This window comes from Medicago sativa, chromosome 6, assembly GCF_051527215.1.
Source record: "Medicago sativa cultivar Bolivia chromosome 6, Bolivia_mono, whole genome shotgun sequence".
Lineage (NCBI taxonomy): Eukaryota > Viridiplantae > Streptophyta > Magnoliopsida > Fabales > Fabaceae > Medicago > Medicago sativa.
This window is the reverse complement of record NC_140754.1, coordinates 54,535,123-54,554,539: the sequence shown is the minus strand read 5'-3', so window position 1 is coordinate 54,554,539 and position 19,417 is coordinate 54,535,123. Positions and strand designations below refer to the sequence as shown.

Genomic DNA, 19,417 nt, shown 5'->3' with positions numbered 1-19,417 from the left:
TTGATTCTATAATTAAGGCCTTTATGGTTGCCAAGTAGTTTATTACTTGTTTTTGTTATTATTACACTAATTTTTCTCTATCTGTCATGCAATGTATACACCTTGCCATGTATTTATGCTCATTGTTGTTTGCTTGTTTTCTTGATTTTTCTTTTGCCAGGGTATTGGAAATGGCATTCCTTTTGGTGTTATTGTAATTTGTAACTACTTCTGAGATTGCAAAGGTCTTGACTCACCAAAGTTTCTTAACAACTATGGCGGAAATCTTGTTTGTGTAACTACCACGAGATTGTGAAATGTGAAGCTCAATTATTAAGGTGGTGTAAATAAACAACTCATTTTATGATAAGTTGAATTCTATTTGATTATCTACACATTTTTTTAAAGAATTAGTCAACAAGTTTTTCTAAATCATATGAAACAACAACATAATCAAAAGTAGCACAGTTTTACAAACTAATCAAAAGTAGTAGCAACATTGTGTTACAAATTAAAGAGTACAATCTTCATTAAAAAAGCAAAAATTTGCTATAATGTGAGGCTGAGTTTGAGAAGAAACAACATTAGATTGAGTCAAAGGAGGCGAGGTGCAGCGACTTGTGAAGTGTGAAGTGAGCCATAAGTTGAGTTTCAAATTAGAAAGTTAGTATTGCAAAAATAAATGAGTCGTATGTGAGAGACCGAGCGGGTAACCCGAGGGTTAACCCGAAACCGGTCCCTATTTTAGTTATGTCTATGTTTTATCCCATATTTTTTGTTCTTGTTTTTCTTTTGACCAAGTCAGACCTTCCCCATTGCGCTCGAGTTAGGACGGGTTGTAAGACAGGATCGGGATTTGTACACCCCTAATTAGCATCATCCATAAATAAATATTACCCATCAAGTTTATTTAATACTATATTTTTTTAATCTTACTCAATGCACAAGAAGTTCCTGATGTACTTTCTTATACATTTTTTAATTATATCTAAAATTAAATAATATTAATAATCTCAAATACAAATACAATGAAGTTTAAATATATATGCTTTTAATCCTTACAAAAATATCATTTTCTGCTTTTAGTCCCTAGGTTTTTATTTTTGTCCTATCAAAATTTATTATAGTGAAATTAATCTTTGTAACATTCATTTTAGTTTATTGTATTTTGAAATCTAGTATGATTTCCTAGACCCAATCTCAATTATTAATAGAGTCAAAAAAAAAAAAACTCAATTATTAATATTATTATCATCATCATTTGTTTTTTGTTTTTTCAAGAAGGTAAACATAAAATGCTGGTTAATTAATTAGTGCCAGTTAACTTTCCCAACTTATGTTTCTTTTGATGCATAGAAATTATTAATTGAGGTGAAAAGATAAGCAAAACAAATAAAATGAGAGCAAGGAGAAAAACTATTTTTATTCTAATATTTGTCAAAACAATAATATCAAACATAATTCCCCTACAACCTGCTACATCTTATTACTGTGTATATTGTCACTCCCTAGTTAGCAAGATGAAAATCTCATGTGCAATCCATTTGGTGCTTGAACCCTAGGAAATATCATTAGTTTATCTCCCCCTACTTCTTCCCACCTGCAATCCACATTAAATACATAATAAGATGTCAGAATCACCATAAATATAATACAAGTTTCAGAATAAAAAATTCAGTATTTATTTATACATAATTATTTTTTGTGTGGAGAATCTAGATTACATGAAGTAATACAAAAAAGAAATATTAAAAAAAATTGTGTAAATAATATTATTCTTTTTAAATTTTCAACACATTAAGATATGCAGATTTTAAATAATAAATTATTCACAACTCACCTATATCTAGTTACAAGGTGGTGCAAGAAAGTTGAAATTTCAGTGATTCCCAACTCTTTTCCTGGACAAAGTCTAGTGCCACCTCCAAATATCAAGAAGTAATTATGTGATTCTAAACTCTTATCCTGCATATTTAATTTAAAGGATATCAATATGCTGATTTAATAATATAGAATTTATTTTTAAGCAATTACAAAAAGAAATAGAGATTTGTTGTACTAACCATCCATCTCCATGGATTGAATGTTAATGGGTCAGGATACAAAAAAGGGTCATAATTTATCTCTCTTGTATACACATATATTCTCCACCCTTTAGGAATCAAATAGCCTGAAAAAAAAAAACATACATTAGTAAAAAAAAATTAGTCACAACAATAATATGCTAAGTTATATAATTCATCAATTCCTTTGTGTTTTTTTTTCTTCTTAATTTCTTTTTGACAGCTCTAAGCTTAGCATATATTTAAATTAATGCTAAAAGGAAAAAGGAAGGATACAATTTTTTTTGAATTGATGTGCAAATTGACAGGTGTGTTATCAATATCCTAAGGAAGGATACAAATTTTTTTGTTTGGGTTACTTAGTAATTACATTTTTTAATTTGCAAAGTTACAATTTACTTTATTTTTTTCTTTCAATTTTTGTTGAAAAAGTAGCTAAGAAAATAAAAGAGTAAAAAAAAAAATGTCTTCAACCCATAAATATAACAAACTAGAGTGGTCTAATAACACATACCATTTAGTTCCATATCTTGAGTGGTTTTCCTTAGAACTCCATTAACTATTGTGGCCAATCTAGTTGTCTCAAAAATCACCTGAAAAATGTACATAAAAAAATTATTAGCAATTATTAGAAGAATAAATTTAATTAATTCATTGAAAAGGTTATCAATCTTACCGCACGAGTAAACCTCATTGATTTGAGATCATTGGAATCAATTGGTTCATTTGGCTTTTTCCTCTCTCTTATGGCCAAATGCTCTTTCTGCAACATATAGATCACATAGATAGGATAGAAAACATAGCAAAATATTCTAACCTAAGTTTTAAATATTGGTCGCGCCGCAATTCTAAACAATGCTATATTGCTAAGCATCGCAATCAAACACGATTGATACAGCTTCAATCGTGCGTTGCAGTCATAGCCAAAAAAATCATCATGTCACGTATCAAATCGTAGTCGCAGACCTTTATTTAATACAATTATATTATACTTAAGAAAAAAATTATGTTTAAGGAAATAATGAAGTTTTGCACTCACTCTTAGTTCTTCAAGAGCTTTGGGATGGTCATGGAGGTACTTCACAGCCATCATTGATGTGGTTGAAACAGTTTCATAACCAGAATACATAAGTGTAATCACTTGATCAATGATTTCTTCATCACTTAGTTTGTACTTGTTTTCTTCTCTTTCCATCAAAAAACCAAGCATGTCTTTGTGAATTTCATTGGATGCTCTTCTTTCCTTTATTAGTTGACTCAAAATGCTGACTATATTCTTCCTTGCCTGCAACACATTGTGAAATAGTACCATACTAAAATACTTTATAATAGTTAAAAAAATTGAACATTAATAAATAAAAATAATAATTCATGCATCTTCATATCAATTATCATGATTTTAAATTGTCGTCTGCATATGCAATAATTTAGGGTCGCAATATAAAAGATTTTGAGGTGCGCTTCACAACCACAATTTCAACTGCATCAACCATCTTTTCTCGTATTTTTCCGCATTATAAAGGTTTTCAGCATGATTGTAACGATAATTTAAAATCATGGTCTAAATTTTCTTGTAAAATAATAAGCACCAAAATGTGAAAAAAGATTAGTGATCAAACCTGAAATCCACGGTAGTAATTTGTGCCAGGAAGGTTAATAGGTAGAGAAAGGGTTCCTAAAACAAGCTTAAAATACTCTGTCTTGAAAGAATCAGCTATTGTTGAGGTTGATTTTATACTAGCAATCTGCTTCAAAGATAAGAGGAAGACCATCTGTTCAAATGTTTGAAAATTCATGTTAGGAAGTTAAATTATTAATAAATTTTATCATTTAGCCAATGAAATTTGAACAATGTTTTAAAAACCGAACAAGACATCAAATCCTTCAGATATCCAGATGGAAAAATCGACCAGATATCCAAAGGAAAAAACCTCCGTCAAACCGTAGATAATGTCAATTTATGGTTCGATGTCTGGTTCGATTTTCAAAACATTGAATATGAATTAATATAAAGCTACAAACCTCTTTAGTTTTCTCTTGAATGTTGATGATTTTGTCATCCCAATTTCTTAATTGAGCACTCATAAACTCATCAAGTTTAGGCAAAATCTGATCTCTAATCATGGTAGGGCTAATGATAGAAAGAAGTGCTCCTCTCATGTACTTATGAGTGGAGCCATGAACAGCTGCAATATTACATTTTCCTAAGATATCTAACATAGATTGAGGGTATCCAGGAACAAGACCTTTTGATTCATTCAATAATATGTATCTATTAAGCTCTGGATCCATTGAAACAATTGTAGGACTGCCAAGTATGTGTGATTTGAAAAAACTTCCAAACCTGCCATTTACAAAGGGTATATTTTTTTTATTACTATTGTGGTAAAAGTACATGCATCAAGAATGCTTACCTCATACCAAGTTTGACTAATTTAAGAAACAATATTAAATAAGAAAAAGATCTTTCATATAGGCATCTTATGCATGTCATAAGTCATTTTTGTTAGTAAAATTGTGTTTTTTTTTGTTTACCTTTTTTCTATACCAAAAAGAAATCATCAAATAGTATTTCTTTTAATATTATGCTTAATAATCAGAATTGTCAACATAATCACATTAAGATTTTGACCAAATCACATTTATACAATGATTTTGTTGAAACTAAACAAATTGTTATTTAGAATCATAAATGAATTTGACCAAATCACATTAACAAAATGATTTTGTTGAAACTCTAAAATATAACATTTCCAAAATCATACAAACACAAGGATTTTGTCTAATTCATCGTAAATTCAAACATACACTAAACTTTGAAAATCCAATCTCTATAAACACGGTATCAAAATGTTATCAAAAACACTTTTTTTTCAACTTTGCAAGTGAACAATGATTTCATGAGACATATAAAATCTAGATATGAAAGAAACTCATATTATAAGATGTAAGAATTGTAACACATATGATGAAGTTTTTACCTTGTTCTTTGGTTTTTCATGAAATTTGGACCTTGTTTAAGAAACTCAGTTGTTTCTCCAAAAACTGGCCACCCCATTGTTCCAAGTGGCAAACCTTTCTTCCTATACCTTAATTCATTCCACCTCAAGAGAGCAGAGCAAAAACAAAGAACCAAGAATACACCAACAATTGCCATGAAAAACGCCATTGGTGCTCTCACTTCAAACTCAACTCACAAAGACAGAAAAAAAATGGTTCACTTGTTTAAGCTTAGTTACCTAAAGAGTGTACATAAGCACACATATATATAGACCCTTGAATTGAACTATATTTCGAAAGAAAAATAACCATAGAGACCAAAAAAGAAAATTCACACTATTCAAGGTATCCTATTAAATTAGTCAAAAAAAAAAGTACCCTATTAAAAGCCTTGGTGATAAAAAAAAAGTTAAAAAGAATAAAAAATTAAATTGAGTCAAGAAAGTTGAAGAGTGGAAAAAAAATTAAAGGGTCGTTGGTATATATAGACCCTTGAATTGAACTATATTTTGAAAGAAAAATAACCATAGAGACAAAAAAAGAAAATTCACACTATTCAAGGTATCCTATTAAATTAGTCAAAAAAAAAATGTATCCTATTAAAAGCCTTGGTGATAAAAAAAGTTAAAAAGAATAAAAAATTAAATTGAGTCAAGAAAGTTAAAGAGGGGAAAAAAATTAAAGGGTGGTTGGCTTTTTTAATGAAGAATTAAAAAGGACATTGCTGTGTACAATAATTTATGCATAAAAAATTCAGACCCTTATTTAGCCCTTCTAGATTTTAAGCAGGAAAAGTTTGTTTTCTTTTATAAAGAGAAGAGAAAAAAGTGAGAGGGGTTGGTTTGTGATTGATGATAGTGAAATGAGTAGATAGATACTGTAACATATTTACTCCATCAGCTCTTTTTGTATTTAGTAAAACTTGTCATCAAATTATATCTATATATACTTGTAACTTTACCTTTATTATTTTGACTCAATTTTGAAAAGTATTGTGAATTGTATTATTATTTCTCTATTAATCTACAATCTACAATATAAACAAATCAAACATTTTCTATAAAATAGTACATGTGGCATGATTTAGGCCTAATTATAATTTAATGGCTTATCTTGAGGCATTTGGCTATGTCATAACTTAGGGAAAAAAAAATGCCTGCTGTCTCCTTCAAAATCTCAATGTTGGATTTGTCTTCGGCAAAAGAGGAAAGAATGCAAGCAAAATTTGTTGCGATGTCATGCCTCCTAAAAGAATGAAACTTAATGTCTCGATTCATTTTTTGTTTATGATTGCGGTAGACAATCTCTCTACGCAACTAAATTAGTCATCGACGTCTCCATATGTGAAGATGTCGATCACTAATTTAGTTATTAATCATGTTTGCTTCGTTTGTGACGTCCACAGTTGCTAAATAAGACAAGATAAATCTCAAGTTATAAATGAAGAAATGAAGTTGCCTGCTTTATTTGCGACGTTCACAATTAGCTTGAGCGTAGTATCTAGGGTAATGTTGTTTCATCTTCAATCCACTAAATAAAGTTTGTATTTATTTATGGGGATCATATTTACGGGTCTCTTGAATATAAAGGACAATTTCAATCTCCAGAGCTATTGACCGAAGAATTTGGCTTCAGGTTTTTTCTTTCATCGGCATCAACAATCAAAAGAAACTTATACATGTAAGAACTTGTGTTTGTAACAAAAATTGTTTATCCTTTTAAAATGAAGCAATTGTCTTCTATTAAAGCCCTTAAAATATCTATAGTACAAAATTCAAAGGTGAGATAAAAAAAGTTTCTTATCAAATGTAAATTCTTTGAACGTTTGGTGGGAAATTTTTTAAGGCAAGGTTTAAGAATGCTAAAAATATTAGCCACTTAATTTTTTTGCAAAAGAAAGTAGAAAACATACACTCACCCTTCTTTTTAAAAGATAAGAAGTTGTCTCAGGCAAATTTTAGTATATTTCCATTTCAAGGCATATTATGTATGTTATTGGATGGATTTATAGAATGAAGGAGGATGGATCGAATTTCAGTAATAATTATAAAATCATATGAATTTAGTTTTTGAAGATATAACTATAGAAACTAATGACCTATAGGGAAGAGAAGATACCTTATTTTGAAGATCTTGCAACAACAAAAGCAATCCACCTTGTTTGCGTTCGGTGGCTGTAGTAGACACATGATCTTTCAATTGAAAGGTTGAAACAATGATGTTTCAACTTTTAGATATCCTAATTGGACGGAAACTAAACAAAGCTTGAAGAAAGTGTGTGAAGGGGAAGAGCATAATTAATGTTATCAGTTAGAGTAAACGTTAAAAGCTAACAGGTGCAATGATTGAAATGCAATGTTATCAAATTATGGTCACATGAAGTGGAATGAATCAAAACCTAGAATATTAGATAGGTGACCCAAGAAAACTGAAGCTTTTGTAGAATATTAATCGATGTTGCATTAACAAAATTCTTGAGCAATATTATTCTAGGATAAATATGCCAAGATACTTACTTCTTCTTGTTCAATATATCCCGTCTGTCTTAATTCATACAATCTAAAAGCAATTGTGAGCAAACCAAGAAAATATAATTGATCTTTAATCCATACTGATGGTACTAAAACAGATAATAAGAGGAAAATACAACTGCAAAATGCTAACTGTAGTCTTGTAAATTGTAATCAATTTTCTTTTCCAAAAGAGTATAAGGATGAAAGACACTGAGAGCATGTACAAACTCCTCAAATTCTATAATGCCATTATTCTTTTCATCAAAGATATCAAAGTCCTTGAAATTTTTACAAACAATCAAACATACTCAATTATACATATGAAGGAGGAACAGTCAACGTCAGAAAAAAAAAAGGAAGAATAGTCACAACGCAATATATCTTTCTACATATCAAGTATACACATATATCTGTATAAAATAATCGATTATAACAACCTTATCCCATTCCCTTTGGATACTTTTATACAAATATTATATCACTTTTGATCCAAAAATGAAAATCGTATCCTTTCTCTCTCTCTTAAATCCTTGGATCCAAGCATAAAAATCACGAAAATGGGGAGAATACACATAGAACATCATCTCTTTATAATACTGGGATATATTAAGAAACCTGCTTGTTATTATTATGATTAGCTATTAAGGAGAAGAAAAAGAAACCTGTTGAATTTTTGTTCCTACTTTATCTCAAGGCAAGTTACCACATTGACCACCATTTTACAATTATAAATTAAATTTGTTTTAACAGTCAAAATTAATTGTTACTTTTTTTTTTTTTTTTAAGAATCAAAAATGGAATATATTACTATGAACACCGCAATTATTAAGGCACAAGATGTGCCAAAACAATTACGGGAAACAACATCCTGTCAATATTACAACAAAATCAATCAATACCCAAACATAAGAGCGGGCTCGACCACCAACTAAGAGTCCCAAAAGTAAAGGCTACATTGCTAGCTTTCAACCACCATAAGGTATGAGATTTTACTTTGTCTAGTAATTGTGGTATAGAACTCTGATGGTTCCTAAAGCACCTGTCATTCCGCTCATTCCATACAATCCAAACACATTGAAGCCAAATCAAATGAAATAAAGAGCGACGAGCTTTCAATACACCTGCATATTCAATATATTGCACAAAATGATCTGAGATAACGTGACAATCTACCCCATCGACTCCGAGCCATTGTCACACCATCGGCCAAAGAGCACCGAAAATAGGACAAGACAAAAACATATGATTGGCATCTTCAACATGCCCACATCCCGTAACACAAAGCCAATCCTCGACAGAAATAACACCACGATCCGCCAAATTGGATTTAGTAGGTAAACGATTTTTCAACAGACGCAAAGCAAGGATTGAAACTTTTAAAGGAACCTGTTTATGCCATATTAACTCCAAACTTTGATGAACTTGATGTTGTACCTGTGATGTTAACTTTCTAAGAGTCGTTACTTATTTACTTTCTACTCAAATATTTCTAAGAGTCGTTAATGCTTGCTGTAGTTTTTGTAGGGAGTTGATGGTACGTGATCCAATTTCATGTTGACGATTGATTCATTCGCCAAATTGTAAACCCGCTTGGTACTCTCAAACGTCTATTGTAACATCCCAGACTGCTTACAGGATTGCCGACTAACCCCACAAACCAACACGAGTCTTTTCAGCATGCTTTGTCCTCACTCACATGCTTACCGGGAAACTTCCCGGTAGGTCACCCATCCTAGTACTACTCCAAGCCAAGCACGCTTAACTGTGGAGTTCCTATGGATTGAGCTCCCGAAAAGAAGATGCATCTTGTTGATATGGGTAGTACCTAACAATTCTTATAAGCCTTCCTTCAACCATGTAGTTCCATACCTACACGGCCTCCGGATCCCTCTCATTCCGATGTGATTTGGTTCCTCCTATCAACGTGGGGTCATCCTGTAACAGCCTGGTGGTCCGACTCATCCCGCTTAAGTCCGGGGCCGGCCTGGCTCCGCCACTGTTACTGGGCCACGTTGTGGGTGTTACATCTATCGTTTATGGTGTTCGATTGTTAGAATTGTTTAGGATTAGATCCTGTTTTGTTCTTCACCGTGTTGTTCTTCTTTGACGTATTACCCGTTAGGGTTGATTCACATGGATTGATTGGGTAAGGTTTTATGTCCCCCAGTTTTTATGTAATTTTTTCTCTTTTTTTAATAATATATATGAGCAATTGGCAAAAAATTAGAGTAGGGCACCAACTTAGTTGAGTGCCACTCTTCTTATGTCGTTTTGCTCTTAGCTTATAAAAAAAAAAAAAAACATGGTTGGGTTAGGGGCATTTAGTGTCCTATTTTGGTAAAAATTTCAACCTTGACATTTGATTATCCAATATTTCCCCATGTAAAAAGTTAAAATAGGCATGTAAAATTTTGGGAATAGGAATAGTTTAAAAAATTGAGTAGTGTTTTTTTTATATTCTTTTTTTTGCAAAACTTTTATTTATATATTATTGGTAGATATTTGACCAAGCTTGTATTCCTCTCAAAGCCACGTTCTCATTTTTGTAGCCTATTACTGTGCTTTGTTTGCTTAATAAGTCAGTCAAATCTTACCTTATTTTCTCAACTAAAAAATCGGTTAATCCATGTGGGCTGTGGCATAATATGAAGCCTTTCACTTAGAGATCAGCAGTATACTAACCTAAATTGAAATAGTTCCACTCCTAATGAAATTGGGTTCATGTGTCCCAAGTTTCATCTCATGTTCCATTTTCATTCGAGTTGTTCTACCACTTCAGATAAGAGTTGTGTCCGTGGCCAAGTTATACATCAATGTTAAGGCAGATAAGTATATTTGATCTCTCTTGTTTATTCTCATTAACATTCAATTTGATGCTTATATATATATTTATATGATGATTACTATTTGGAGATAATTCTATGCCTGATTTATGCTACGATATTATGGATTTATTTAACTAATTTGATGGCTGCAATTGGTACAGTTTGCTGCACTGCCGTGAATTGGGAAACGTTGGTAGGAACCATTTGATCTCTCTTATGGTCTAAATTCGACAGAAGGATCTTTGCTTGCAGCTTGAGTCAAAAGGTAACAATTTGCTATTTTGATAAACATGTATGCTTTTACTTGTGTTTGCTTATATTAATATGCAAATATTTCTGATTCTGGCTGCAATGTTTCTGATTCTGTGAGTTAATTAAGACTTTCTTTCTCACTATTCTAATTCTTAATTAGGCTCTGTAATTATGTATAGTAAATAGTTTTTGTGTTTGTATAATGTGAGAGAGAGACCAGAGACCATACTCATTAACAACACTTTAACTAAATGATAAGAAAACCAAATTGGAAAGACCCGTATAAGCAAGTTTACCTCGTCACTTCCAATAAATTTATAGCAAGTTTTAATTTTCAATTTTCTTTTGTTGTTTCTGAATTTGTGTGAAAGAGACAAGATTGTATATGTAAATGATGTATCACTATTTGTACACAGAAAATGGAAGAAGCCATTTATAAGGCAAAATTTCAAAGATGGATAATGTAGAGAATAATAACATTGTGTCTTTTTGAGCTTGTATCAATTTATAAGGCAAAATTTAACAATTTAATTTCTAATTTGAAGTATATATAAATTCATAAAGATTAAATTGTTAAATTATTAATCTAATAATATTTTAAGACTGTTATTCAAACAAATTTATGTATTAAGATCGTACCAATGATATGTCATATAAAAATGTAATTTGAAACATGCGACGTCAACGTCTATGGAAAAGCAGGATTAAAACTAGTGACAGTTACTTGGACCTGATACCGATTTTTAAAAAAATTTAGACAGAGAAAAATTTGAAATAAAATTTTAGACACTATAATAAAATTTGATATTATATAAGGGACCAGAAATATAATGTCACTAAATTGTATCCAAAATAAATGCAAAAAAACACCATTTTGTTTTAAATCACTTTTATTAAATTAAAAGAGACAATAATAAAAACAAACTTATATTAACTACCAAATATATAGTACGTTTTAATTTCTGTTTTTAGGGAAGTACGTTTTAATAACTTTTTTCTAGAGACTTTTTAATAACTTTTGTTAATTCTATATATAAAATATTTATAAATTGTTTGAAAATCTTAATTCTATATATCAAAACAAACGTATTTTTTTTGGTTAAAAAAAAAACAAATGTATTTTCTAAATCTTAAAAATTGAAAATGAAAACAGTTAAAAAAATGAAAATAGAATATGAAAATGCAAACCAAACAGCTAGTAACACAACTAGACCAAGTCAAATTAATCACAATTAATAACTTATTATCATGTGTTTGTTTTAATTCCATATTCTAGTTAGTTTTTTGTTGCTCAGTCAAGGAATTTGATAGCTTATTTGTTTCCTTGGCTTTTACTGAACGTGTTGAACCGTGTACCATTTTATTGGCTTCGTAAATGCCTTATATATATGAAACAGTCTTCTTAATTGTCAGGAAGTACATGTTCTACGGAACATACAATAATCAGTAGCCTACACTGAACTTAGTGTTACAAAATTATATATAAGTATTGTGCTTTTGTTCCAATAATTTTATGGGTCAAATTCTTGTTTTTTTCATGTATGGATAGCCTCGGCATGATTAACATCGAAAAACTGTTGTATTTTGACGGGAGTTGCAAAATAACTCAGATCATTTTTAGTTCAGTCACTATTATTGTTTCTCGGTTTTGTGTTCTGATTTTGCAGGTTTATTTTCCTCCGTCCTCCGCACCAACAATCTAAGGAATTATAGCTAGAGACGATTCTACAAGTTTGTCTACTGAAGAGTCAGAGCTTGCAAAACGAAGGTGTTTTGATGTATGGAACTATGCAACGTGATTACAATGGTCCATGTCTTGGTCTCCTCAATAATACCATATTGTAATTTACTCTTGTGTTTCGATAGAAACAGGTTAGGTTTCTCTATCCTCTTTATTTCTTTTTTTCTTCGGTGATTAACTCTTGGTCGTTTTGAACTGGATCTACAAAGATAAATGGAAAATCGTGTGGTTTTTAGAGATAATGTAATTGGAACGTGCATATTCTTGTTTTGCATTTTGGATTTGATGATATCATCTATTAACTTCTTTTTTTTAAGGAATCATCTATTAACTTCTAACCAATCTTTTTCAATCTCTTTTTTATATCTACAATCTCCTTTTTCTCTCCACGTGCCCTATGTTTTGATGTCTATGGTTAACTTTTAATGGTTGAGGATTTGGTTCAATTTAGTTCATAAGGATTTTTAAGAAGAAAAAAAAATGAGATTCAAGTTTTGCTTATTTTATGTTGATTGATGAGAAGAAGATTATTGTCTGAAATTAGTGCATTACATTTGTTTATTTTGATGAAAAGAGAAGCTCAAAATTAGTTGGGCCAATTGATTGGCAACATAGTTACAACGCATTACATTTTTTTTTTTGAAGAATTACATCTAGGATTTATTTTTGAAAGATGTATTACATCTACCATGTTCATCCCAATATTTTGTCTTTAATTAAAATTTTGAAATAAGTGGGAGATCGTTGTATTTTTAGAGATATTTTTGAAACAAGTGAATGTTTTCCGGAACATACAAAAATCAATAGCCTACTATAAACTTAGTATTAGAAAATTATAAGTATTGCTCTTTTGTTCCAATAATTTTAAGGGTTAAATTCTATCCTTTCTCGCGAATGCATAGCCTCGGTATGATTACTCGATAAAAACTGTTGTATATTGATGGGTGTTGCAAAATAACTCAGATAATTTTTACTTCAGTGATTATGTCACAATTATTTTATTAGTTTTTTCTCTATAACCCTATGAAATTATAAGAACTTTTTTTTTTTTAATGTTAGTTGCTTAGGTTAGTTTGGACTTCTACATAATCACTTATGTAAAAAAGAAATATTGAAAGAATTTTATGATATAGAAGTTAGTTTAAACTTGGCCCTATGATTTGTTGGAATGACATCTAGTCAAGTATTTGGATGTAGGTCAGACAGATTACAGACCAACTATCTATGGAGGTATCACGCTAGACGGCTGAAGCCTTAGTAGCACTTCAGGAGGTATGTTACTTTTTTCATATGGTTCTATTATATTTTTAATATGTATTACAATACTTTTTAAATTATGAAGAATCTGGCAGTTATATTTTATAGTGTTGTGAATTCGATCTCAAAAGAATCACACCAATGAAAAACAATGATTATGTGTGGAGCAAAGGGAGTGGTAATCAATGAGCAAAGTATCCTCAAGCAACAACAACAACAAAAAAAAAAACAGATCTAAATCTATGTGTAAAGAAACACCACAAGCATAATCAAAGCAAACAAGATAAGAAAGCAAGAAAGAAAACAAACACACCAAGATGGTAACCCAATTCAGTCCAATATGACCTACAATGGGGGAGAGAGCAGCTCTCCAATCCACTAAGATGAAAGTGATACAAAGAGTTACAAGAGATTAGCTTAAAAGCTCACAAAAGAACAAGATCTAATTTCTACCCTTTTTCAAGTCACCCAGACTCTCAATGAATCCTAAGACAAAATACAAAAGGAAGCTTTTTCGTCCTTCCAATGGTGAAGTCTCACTACCCAAGGTGATTACAATGTTACCCAAGCGAAGAGAACCTCACTACAAAGACACTCAATCTTAAAGTTACCTCCTTTGTAAACCAAGGTTTCTCTCTTGAAGCTCTCCCAAAAAACATGAAGAATGAAGTTTTTTATAGTGTTCAGAAAACGCGAAAATCGGCCACCGAAATCAGCAAATCGGCCCCCGATTTCACCTTCATACATAGTACGAACCCAGTCTTATCCTCAAAATCGGCCACCGATTTATACAAATCGGGGCCCGGAAAATTTCGAAAGGAAAGGCTGAATTAACACTCAAAATTGGCCACCTATTTCTACAGATCGGGGCACAATTTTTTACTCCTTCATACCTTCAATTTTAAGTAAATTTCAACATTTATCCACCTTGACTTCAAACAGGTGATGTTGTCAATTTAACCATCAACCGCCATGTTGCTCTCTCCAATGGGGGAATTACTTTTCAACAAACTTGATCAAGTCCAAGTAATGCTAGAACCTTGATCTAGGTAATGACTTGGTAAAGAAATCCGCCGGATTCTCTTCCGATGCAACTTTCTCCACAACAATCTCTTTTGATTCAACCATTTCTCTCACAAAGTGCAAACGAATGTCAATGTGCTTTGTCCTCTCATGATACACTTAGTGATTTTCCAAGTGAATGGCACTTTGGCTATCACTATGTATCTTCACACATTCTTCAGTAATTCCTAACTCGCCAATCATACATTTCAACCATATGGCCTCTTTCACCCCTTCAACAAGGGCTATATACTCCACTTGAGTTGTAGATAGTGCAACCACGAATTGTTGATTTTCCTTCCAACTAGTAGTCATGCCATGAAGAGTAAACACAAAACCCGATAAAGATTTTCTTGTGTCCGCATTTCCCGCATAGTTCGCATCTACGTACCCCTACAAAGCGTCTTTCTCTTGAGCATTTCTTGTGTACTTCATACTGCCCATCAAAGACTCGTTCAAATACCTCAACACCCACTACAAAGCTTCCCAATGCACAATACCCGGATTTTCCATAAACAACCTCACAATGCTCACCGCATAAGTCAAGTCCAGTCTACTACAAACCATTCCATACATGATGCTTCCAACCCCACTTGAATAGGGAGTACTCTCCATCATCTTCTTCTCATCCTCGGAATGAGGACATTGTTTTATAGACAACTTTGTGTGGTGAGCCAAGGGAGTGCTCACGGTTTTAGAGTTTGACATTCTAAAACACTCCACCACCTTCTTCAAATAACTTAGTTGAGATAAGAAAAGTTCTCCTTTGTCACGATTCCTCAATATAACAATTCCAATGACTCTCTTTGCCAAACCAAGATCTTTCATCTCAAATTCACCATTTAACTTTTCTTTGAGCTTCACAATATCAACCTTGCTAGAGCTTGCCATCAAGATATCATCCACATAAAAGAAGGTAGAGAATAACTTTCTCCTTCTTCTTTAACATGTACGCACAAGAATATCATACCCACTTCTCATAAATTCGGTCTTCAACAGAAACCCATCAAAGCGACGATACCATTGCCCAGGGCTTTGCTTCAACCCATACAAAGATTTTTTAAAAAGACATACCTTAGACTTGTTTTCCACAAACCCATTTGGTTGCTCCATGTAGATTATCTCTTCAAGGTCACCATGTAAGAAAGCAGTTTTCACATCCATTTGTTCTAACTCATGATTGAATTGATTCACAATAGCCATAAGTATCCTTGAAGAACAATGTCGGTGAGAAGATCTCATTCTAGTCACTCCCCTCAACTTGAGTGAAACCCTTGGCCCCAAGTCTTGCTTTGTACCTAGGACCTTCAACTCCCGGAATACCTTCCCTTTTCTTGAAGATCCACTTGCATCCTACTACCCTTTGGTTTTTTGGTAGTTTCCCAAGTTTCCAAGTTTGGTTCTTCACCAATGAATCCATCTCTTCATTCACCGCTTTTAACCAAGTCTGCATAACCATATCTTCTAGGTGTCGTAATGGTCCTTCTTTCTTGAATAATATCATACCACCTCTTTCTTTCTTGCAGAATTTATAGTGAGGAAATTCATTTGGCCAAAATCAAACACCAAATTCAAACAAATACTGCAATGTTATAACTTTCAATCCTACTACATACTACATGATATGCACGCCAATCAGCCAAATTTGGCCACCATTTCATCAATCTATTATCTCGCATTTTATTATTTTCTCTAGATGCAAAACAAATGCATAAAATAAAATAAGTAAAACCGTAACATATTCTACAAGTCCAACAAAAGCTTATTCTACAACCACATATTTCAAAGAAGAAGAAACTGATAAAATATTACATTAAAATCATCATTAACACTGATTTTCATTTTGTGGCTAACAACTCGAGAGAATCACATGTTGCAGTGAAGAATTACCCGAGTTATAGATGAAAACAAATTAATTTCAACATCAATTTCAAACTCAAGTTCAATTTTAACAATTGAAACACGTCAATTTCAACATCAGCAACAACAACAATTTCTAAATAAATAGCGCAAATCTCAAAGAATGAGAACACTAACCCTAACGATGAGAAGAAATGCTAAGAGTCACCATCATCATTTCTGCTGCTACGATGTCACCCAATTTAAATGCTTGACGGAGGTGAGAATCTGCGAGAGTGAGAGATACGGTGGTGAGGTGAGCCGTGCTAGGTTTTGATTCGGTGGTGAAGTTAGAAATACGGCGTACGGTGGCGAGGTGAGGTTCACGGTGATTTGCGATATGAGTGAAGTTTGTGTTCCATCCAGAGAAAGTGAGTTTGTACGAGTTGTTATGTTTGTGAATATAATAATAATAATAATAATAATAATAATAATAATAATAATAATAATAATAGTTTTAGTGACGTTTATGACTTGTCCGTAGGTAAAAATGGTCCTACTCTGGAAACTGGCAGTGGCCATAGGTCACTAGATGGTGGCATAAACAATGAGCATACAATACTATCATATGATATAGTTATAACTAGGATGAACAGTCCAATTAAAGTCCTTCACATGACAGCAGCAACGAACCAAATTTAACACAATGTACTAGATCGACCATCAAGCTCTTCCTGCACCATAATTCAAGTGAATTTCCATAAATTAAAATCTTCAGCTTGAAGGTGTAGGTTAGTGAGCGGAAAATGTTATACATACTTGTTTAACCATAAGGTTCCTTCAAAAAAAAAATACTTGTTTAACCATAAGGTGTAGATTAAGTCAAGGAAAATGCGGCCAACCTATGCATTGGTCTCTTCAGTGGGACTCGCAATATGGGAATTGTGATTTTTATTTGCCACTACTATCCTACAAACAAAAGATTCCTGAATGCTTATTGAATTTTTTTTACTTCAGATTTTGAATCTAAAAGATTTTTGGAAAGAAAGAATAGCAATGTACCATGACTTCCATGTCTCTTCATGACCGAACACTTTAAATCCTCGGGATACGTGGACAACCTCAATCAACATTACTAAGTATCTAAACTTATTGTGAGTCAAATTCCAGCAAGATCTATTCTTGTGATGGCGTGACAATTTATTCGGAAATCTACAAAAAAGAAGCACTAAGGAAGGTTATTCATATCACAAAAATCTTTTAGATTCAAAATCTGAAGAAGAAAAAAATTCAATAATCATTTAGAAATCTTTTGTTACCAGTATAGCAGTGGCAAAGAAAAACATCATACTTCTCATACTGCGATGCCCACTAAATTCAATCATCTCACTTGTAAGAAAGATACTGATTCCCCAACTAAGAGATCCAACATCATACCCTCCAAATTGGAAACCAACTTGAAGGTAGAACCACCACAGATGAGCTGATAGATAAATATCCACATATTTTTCAATGATCAATGTAGTGAAAATGAAAATTGTCCAACCAAGTTTACATAATATTTCATATACCTGCCATCATTCAGCAAAACATCAAACATGAAAATTAATAGAAAAAGAAAACAAGCATAATCATTATTTTTCAAAACCCCGTCATTTTAAAAAATGGTACAAAACACCTATTTTTCTAAAAATAATTTAAGAATAGACAGTTTTCATAAATATATAAAATTAAATACACAATTACTGACCTGGATTTTAAAGCACATTCTTTAGCCAAGTTTAGCTTCTCTTTGGCATTTAGATTTGCTGGGTGTGAGTGATGTTTGAAGAGCTTTCCATTCACAACGAAGTGACCTACCTACCAAGTCATGTTGACTCCTTGAGAGTTTTCAAGTTTCACATATGCATATATTTTCATTAGACCACCGTTCTCTTCAGCTTTCAAATCCTATGTTTCAATGGTTAACTTAATAAGAACAATTATATTGTAATCTTGGATATTCGGTGTTATTATCTCCATTACATCATCATTTATGTATGTCTCTATGACTTGTGAGCCAATCATCCCTGAGCCTATGGGATCGAGTCCCCACGTAACCCATCCTTTTGGGGTTGGTGGGGCAGCAACAAACACAACAGAGGATGTTGTGTTTTCTCTGTTGTGAGAATAATGGAGCGTGGCGATGAGCTCCAGCAGGTCTCTACAGAGTTGGAAGCTTTCCATTGTTGGGGGACATCCCGCACCTGATATTGATTCAGGTGTACTAGATGTACGGGTTAATACCAGTAGTAGAGAAGCAATCCAAAGATGGACGTATACGTGTTTTTTGGGCTTTGCAATGGAAGCCATCATTTGATTGAGGAAAGGAGGAGGAGGAGAACAACGATTGTTGGAGTTTTTTGTTATTCCAGTAAATATTTATGTTGAGTGTTTACATAAAAGACCTTAATGATGTTACTATGAAAATTTACACAAACACCCCTAGAATTTATTCTCAATTTTGAGACAAAGTCACTGTCAATAACCTTCCTCATTCTCTATTGTGTCGCCGTCTCTTCCTATCCGTCATCGACCCAACTTTGACCTTCACTGTCGCATCTCATATCAGGTTCAACATATTCATCTCTAATTTATAATTGAGTTTGATTTTGTTTTTGTTTTTGTTTTTTAGACATCTATTTTTTTGGTTTTGATTATTGGATAATTTGTAATATCCCGCAAATTCTCAATAGACTGCAGTATTAGTTGAACATGTTAGAAAAGAAATAATTATGAAGGGTTAATTATATAACGAGGAGAAATAATTATGAAGGGTTAATTATATAACGAGGAACACAAAGATTTCTGGTATTATCTCGAACATTATTTAACGGAGCACTAAGA

The 19,417-nt window shown here is 32.3% G+C and overlaps 2 protein-coding genes and 1 long non-coding RNA gene across 3 annotated transcripts; 1 reads left to right on the top strand and 2 right to left on the bottom strand.

Moving 5' to 3' along the window:
- Window positions 1-1,377: 1,377 nt before the first annotated feature.
- Window positions 1,378-6,282, bottom strand: LOC146915721 (cytochrome P450 85A-like). The gene is made up of 9 exons (XM_085718055.1): window positions 5,024-6,282; window positions 4,065-4,386; window positions 3,662-3,814; window positions 3,082-3,327; window positions 2,719-2,805; window positions 2,557-2,635; window positions 2,043-2,149; window positions 1,820-1,944; window positions 1,378-1,579 (listed from the first exon to the last, which is right to left on the bottom strand). The coding sequence occupies exons 1-9, from the start codon at window positions 5,209-5,211 to the stop codon at window positions 1,492-1,494; spliced, it is 1,395 nt and encodes a 464-aa protein (XP_085574181.1). The 5' UTR covers window positions 5,212-6,282; the 3' UTR covers window positions 1,378-1,491.
- Window positions 6,283-10,587: 4,305 nt separating this feature from the next.
- LOC146915720 (uncharacterized) lies at window positions 10,588-13,851 on the top strand. Its single transcript, XR_015014725.1, has 3 exons — window positions 10,588-10,645; window positions 12,300-12,504; window positions 13,571-13,851. It is a non-coding gene; the product is annotated as an uncharacterized LOC146915720 (long non-coding RNA).
- Window positions 13,852-17,832: 3,981 nt separating this feature from the next.
- On the bottom strand, window positions 17,833-18,757 carry LOC146915719 (uncharacterized). Its single transcript, XM_085721421.1, has 2 exons — window positions 18,557-18,757; window positions 17,833-18,102 (listed from the first exon to the last, which is right to left on the bottom strand). The coding sequence occupies exons 1-2, from the start codon at window positions 18,755-18,757 to the stop codon at window positions 17,833-17,835; spliced, it is 471 nt and encodes a 156-aa protein (XP_085577547.1).
- Between the last annotated feature and the right edge of the window lie 660 nt (window positions 18,758-19,417).

Coding starts and splice junctions, on each gene's coding strand:
- LOC146915721 (XM_085718055.1), bottom strand. CDS start 5,211: ATGGCGTTTTTCATGGCAATTGTTGGTGTATTCTTGGTTCTTTGTTTT. Junction 3,815..4,064: donor TTCAAGAGAAAACTAAAGAG/GTTTGTAGCTTT, acceptor ACATTTGAACAG/ATGGTCTTCCTCTTATCTTT. Junction 3,328..3,661: donor ATTACTACCGTGGATTTCAG/GTTTGATCACTA, acceptor AATGTGTTGCAG/GCAAGGAAGAATATAGTCAG.
- LOC146915719 (XM_085721421.1), bottom strand. CDS start 18,757: ATGGAAAGCTTCCAACTCTGTAGAGACCTGCTGGAGCTCATCGCCACG. Junction 18,103..18,556: donor AGACATACATAAATGATGAT/GTAATGGAGATA, acceptor GAATGATGGCAG/GTATATGAAATATTATGTAA.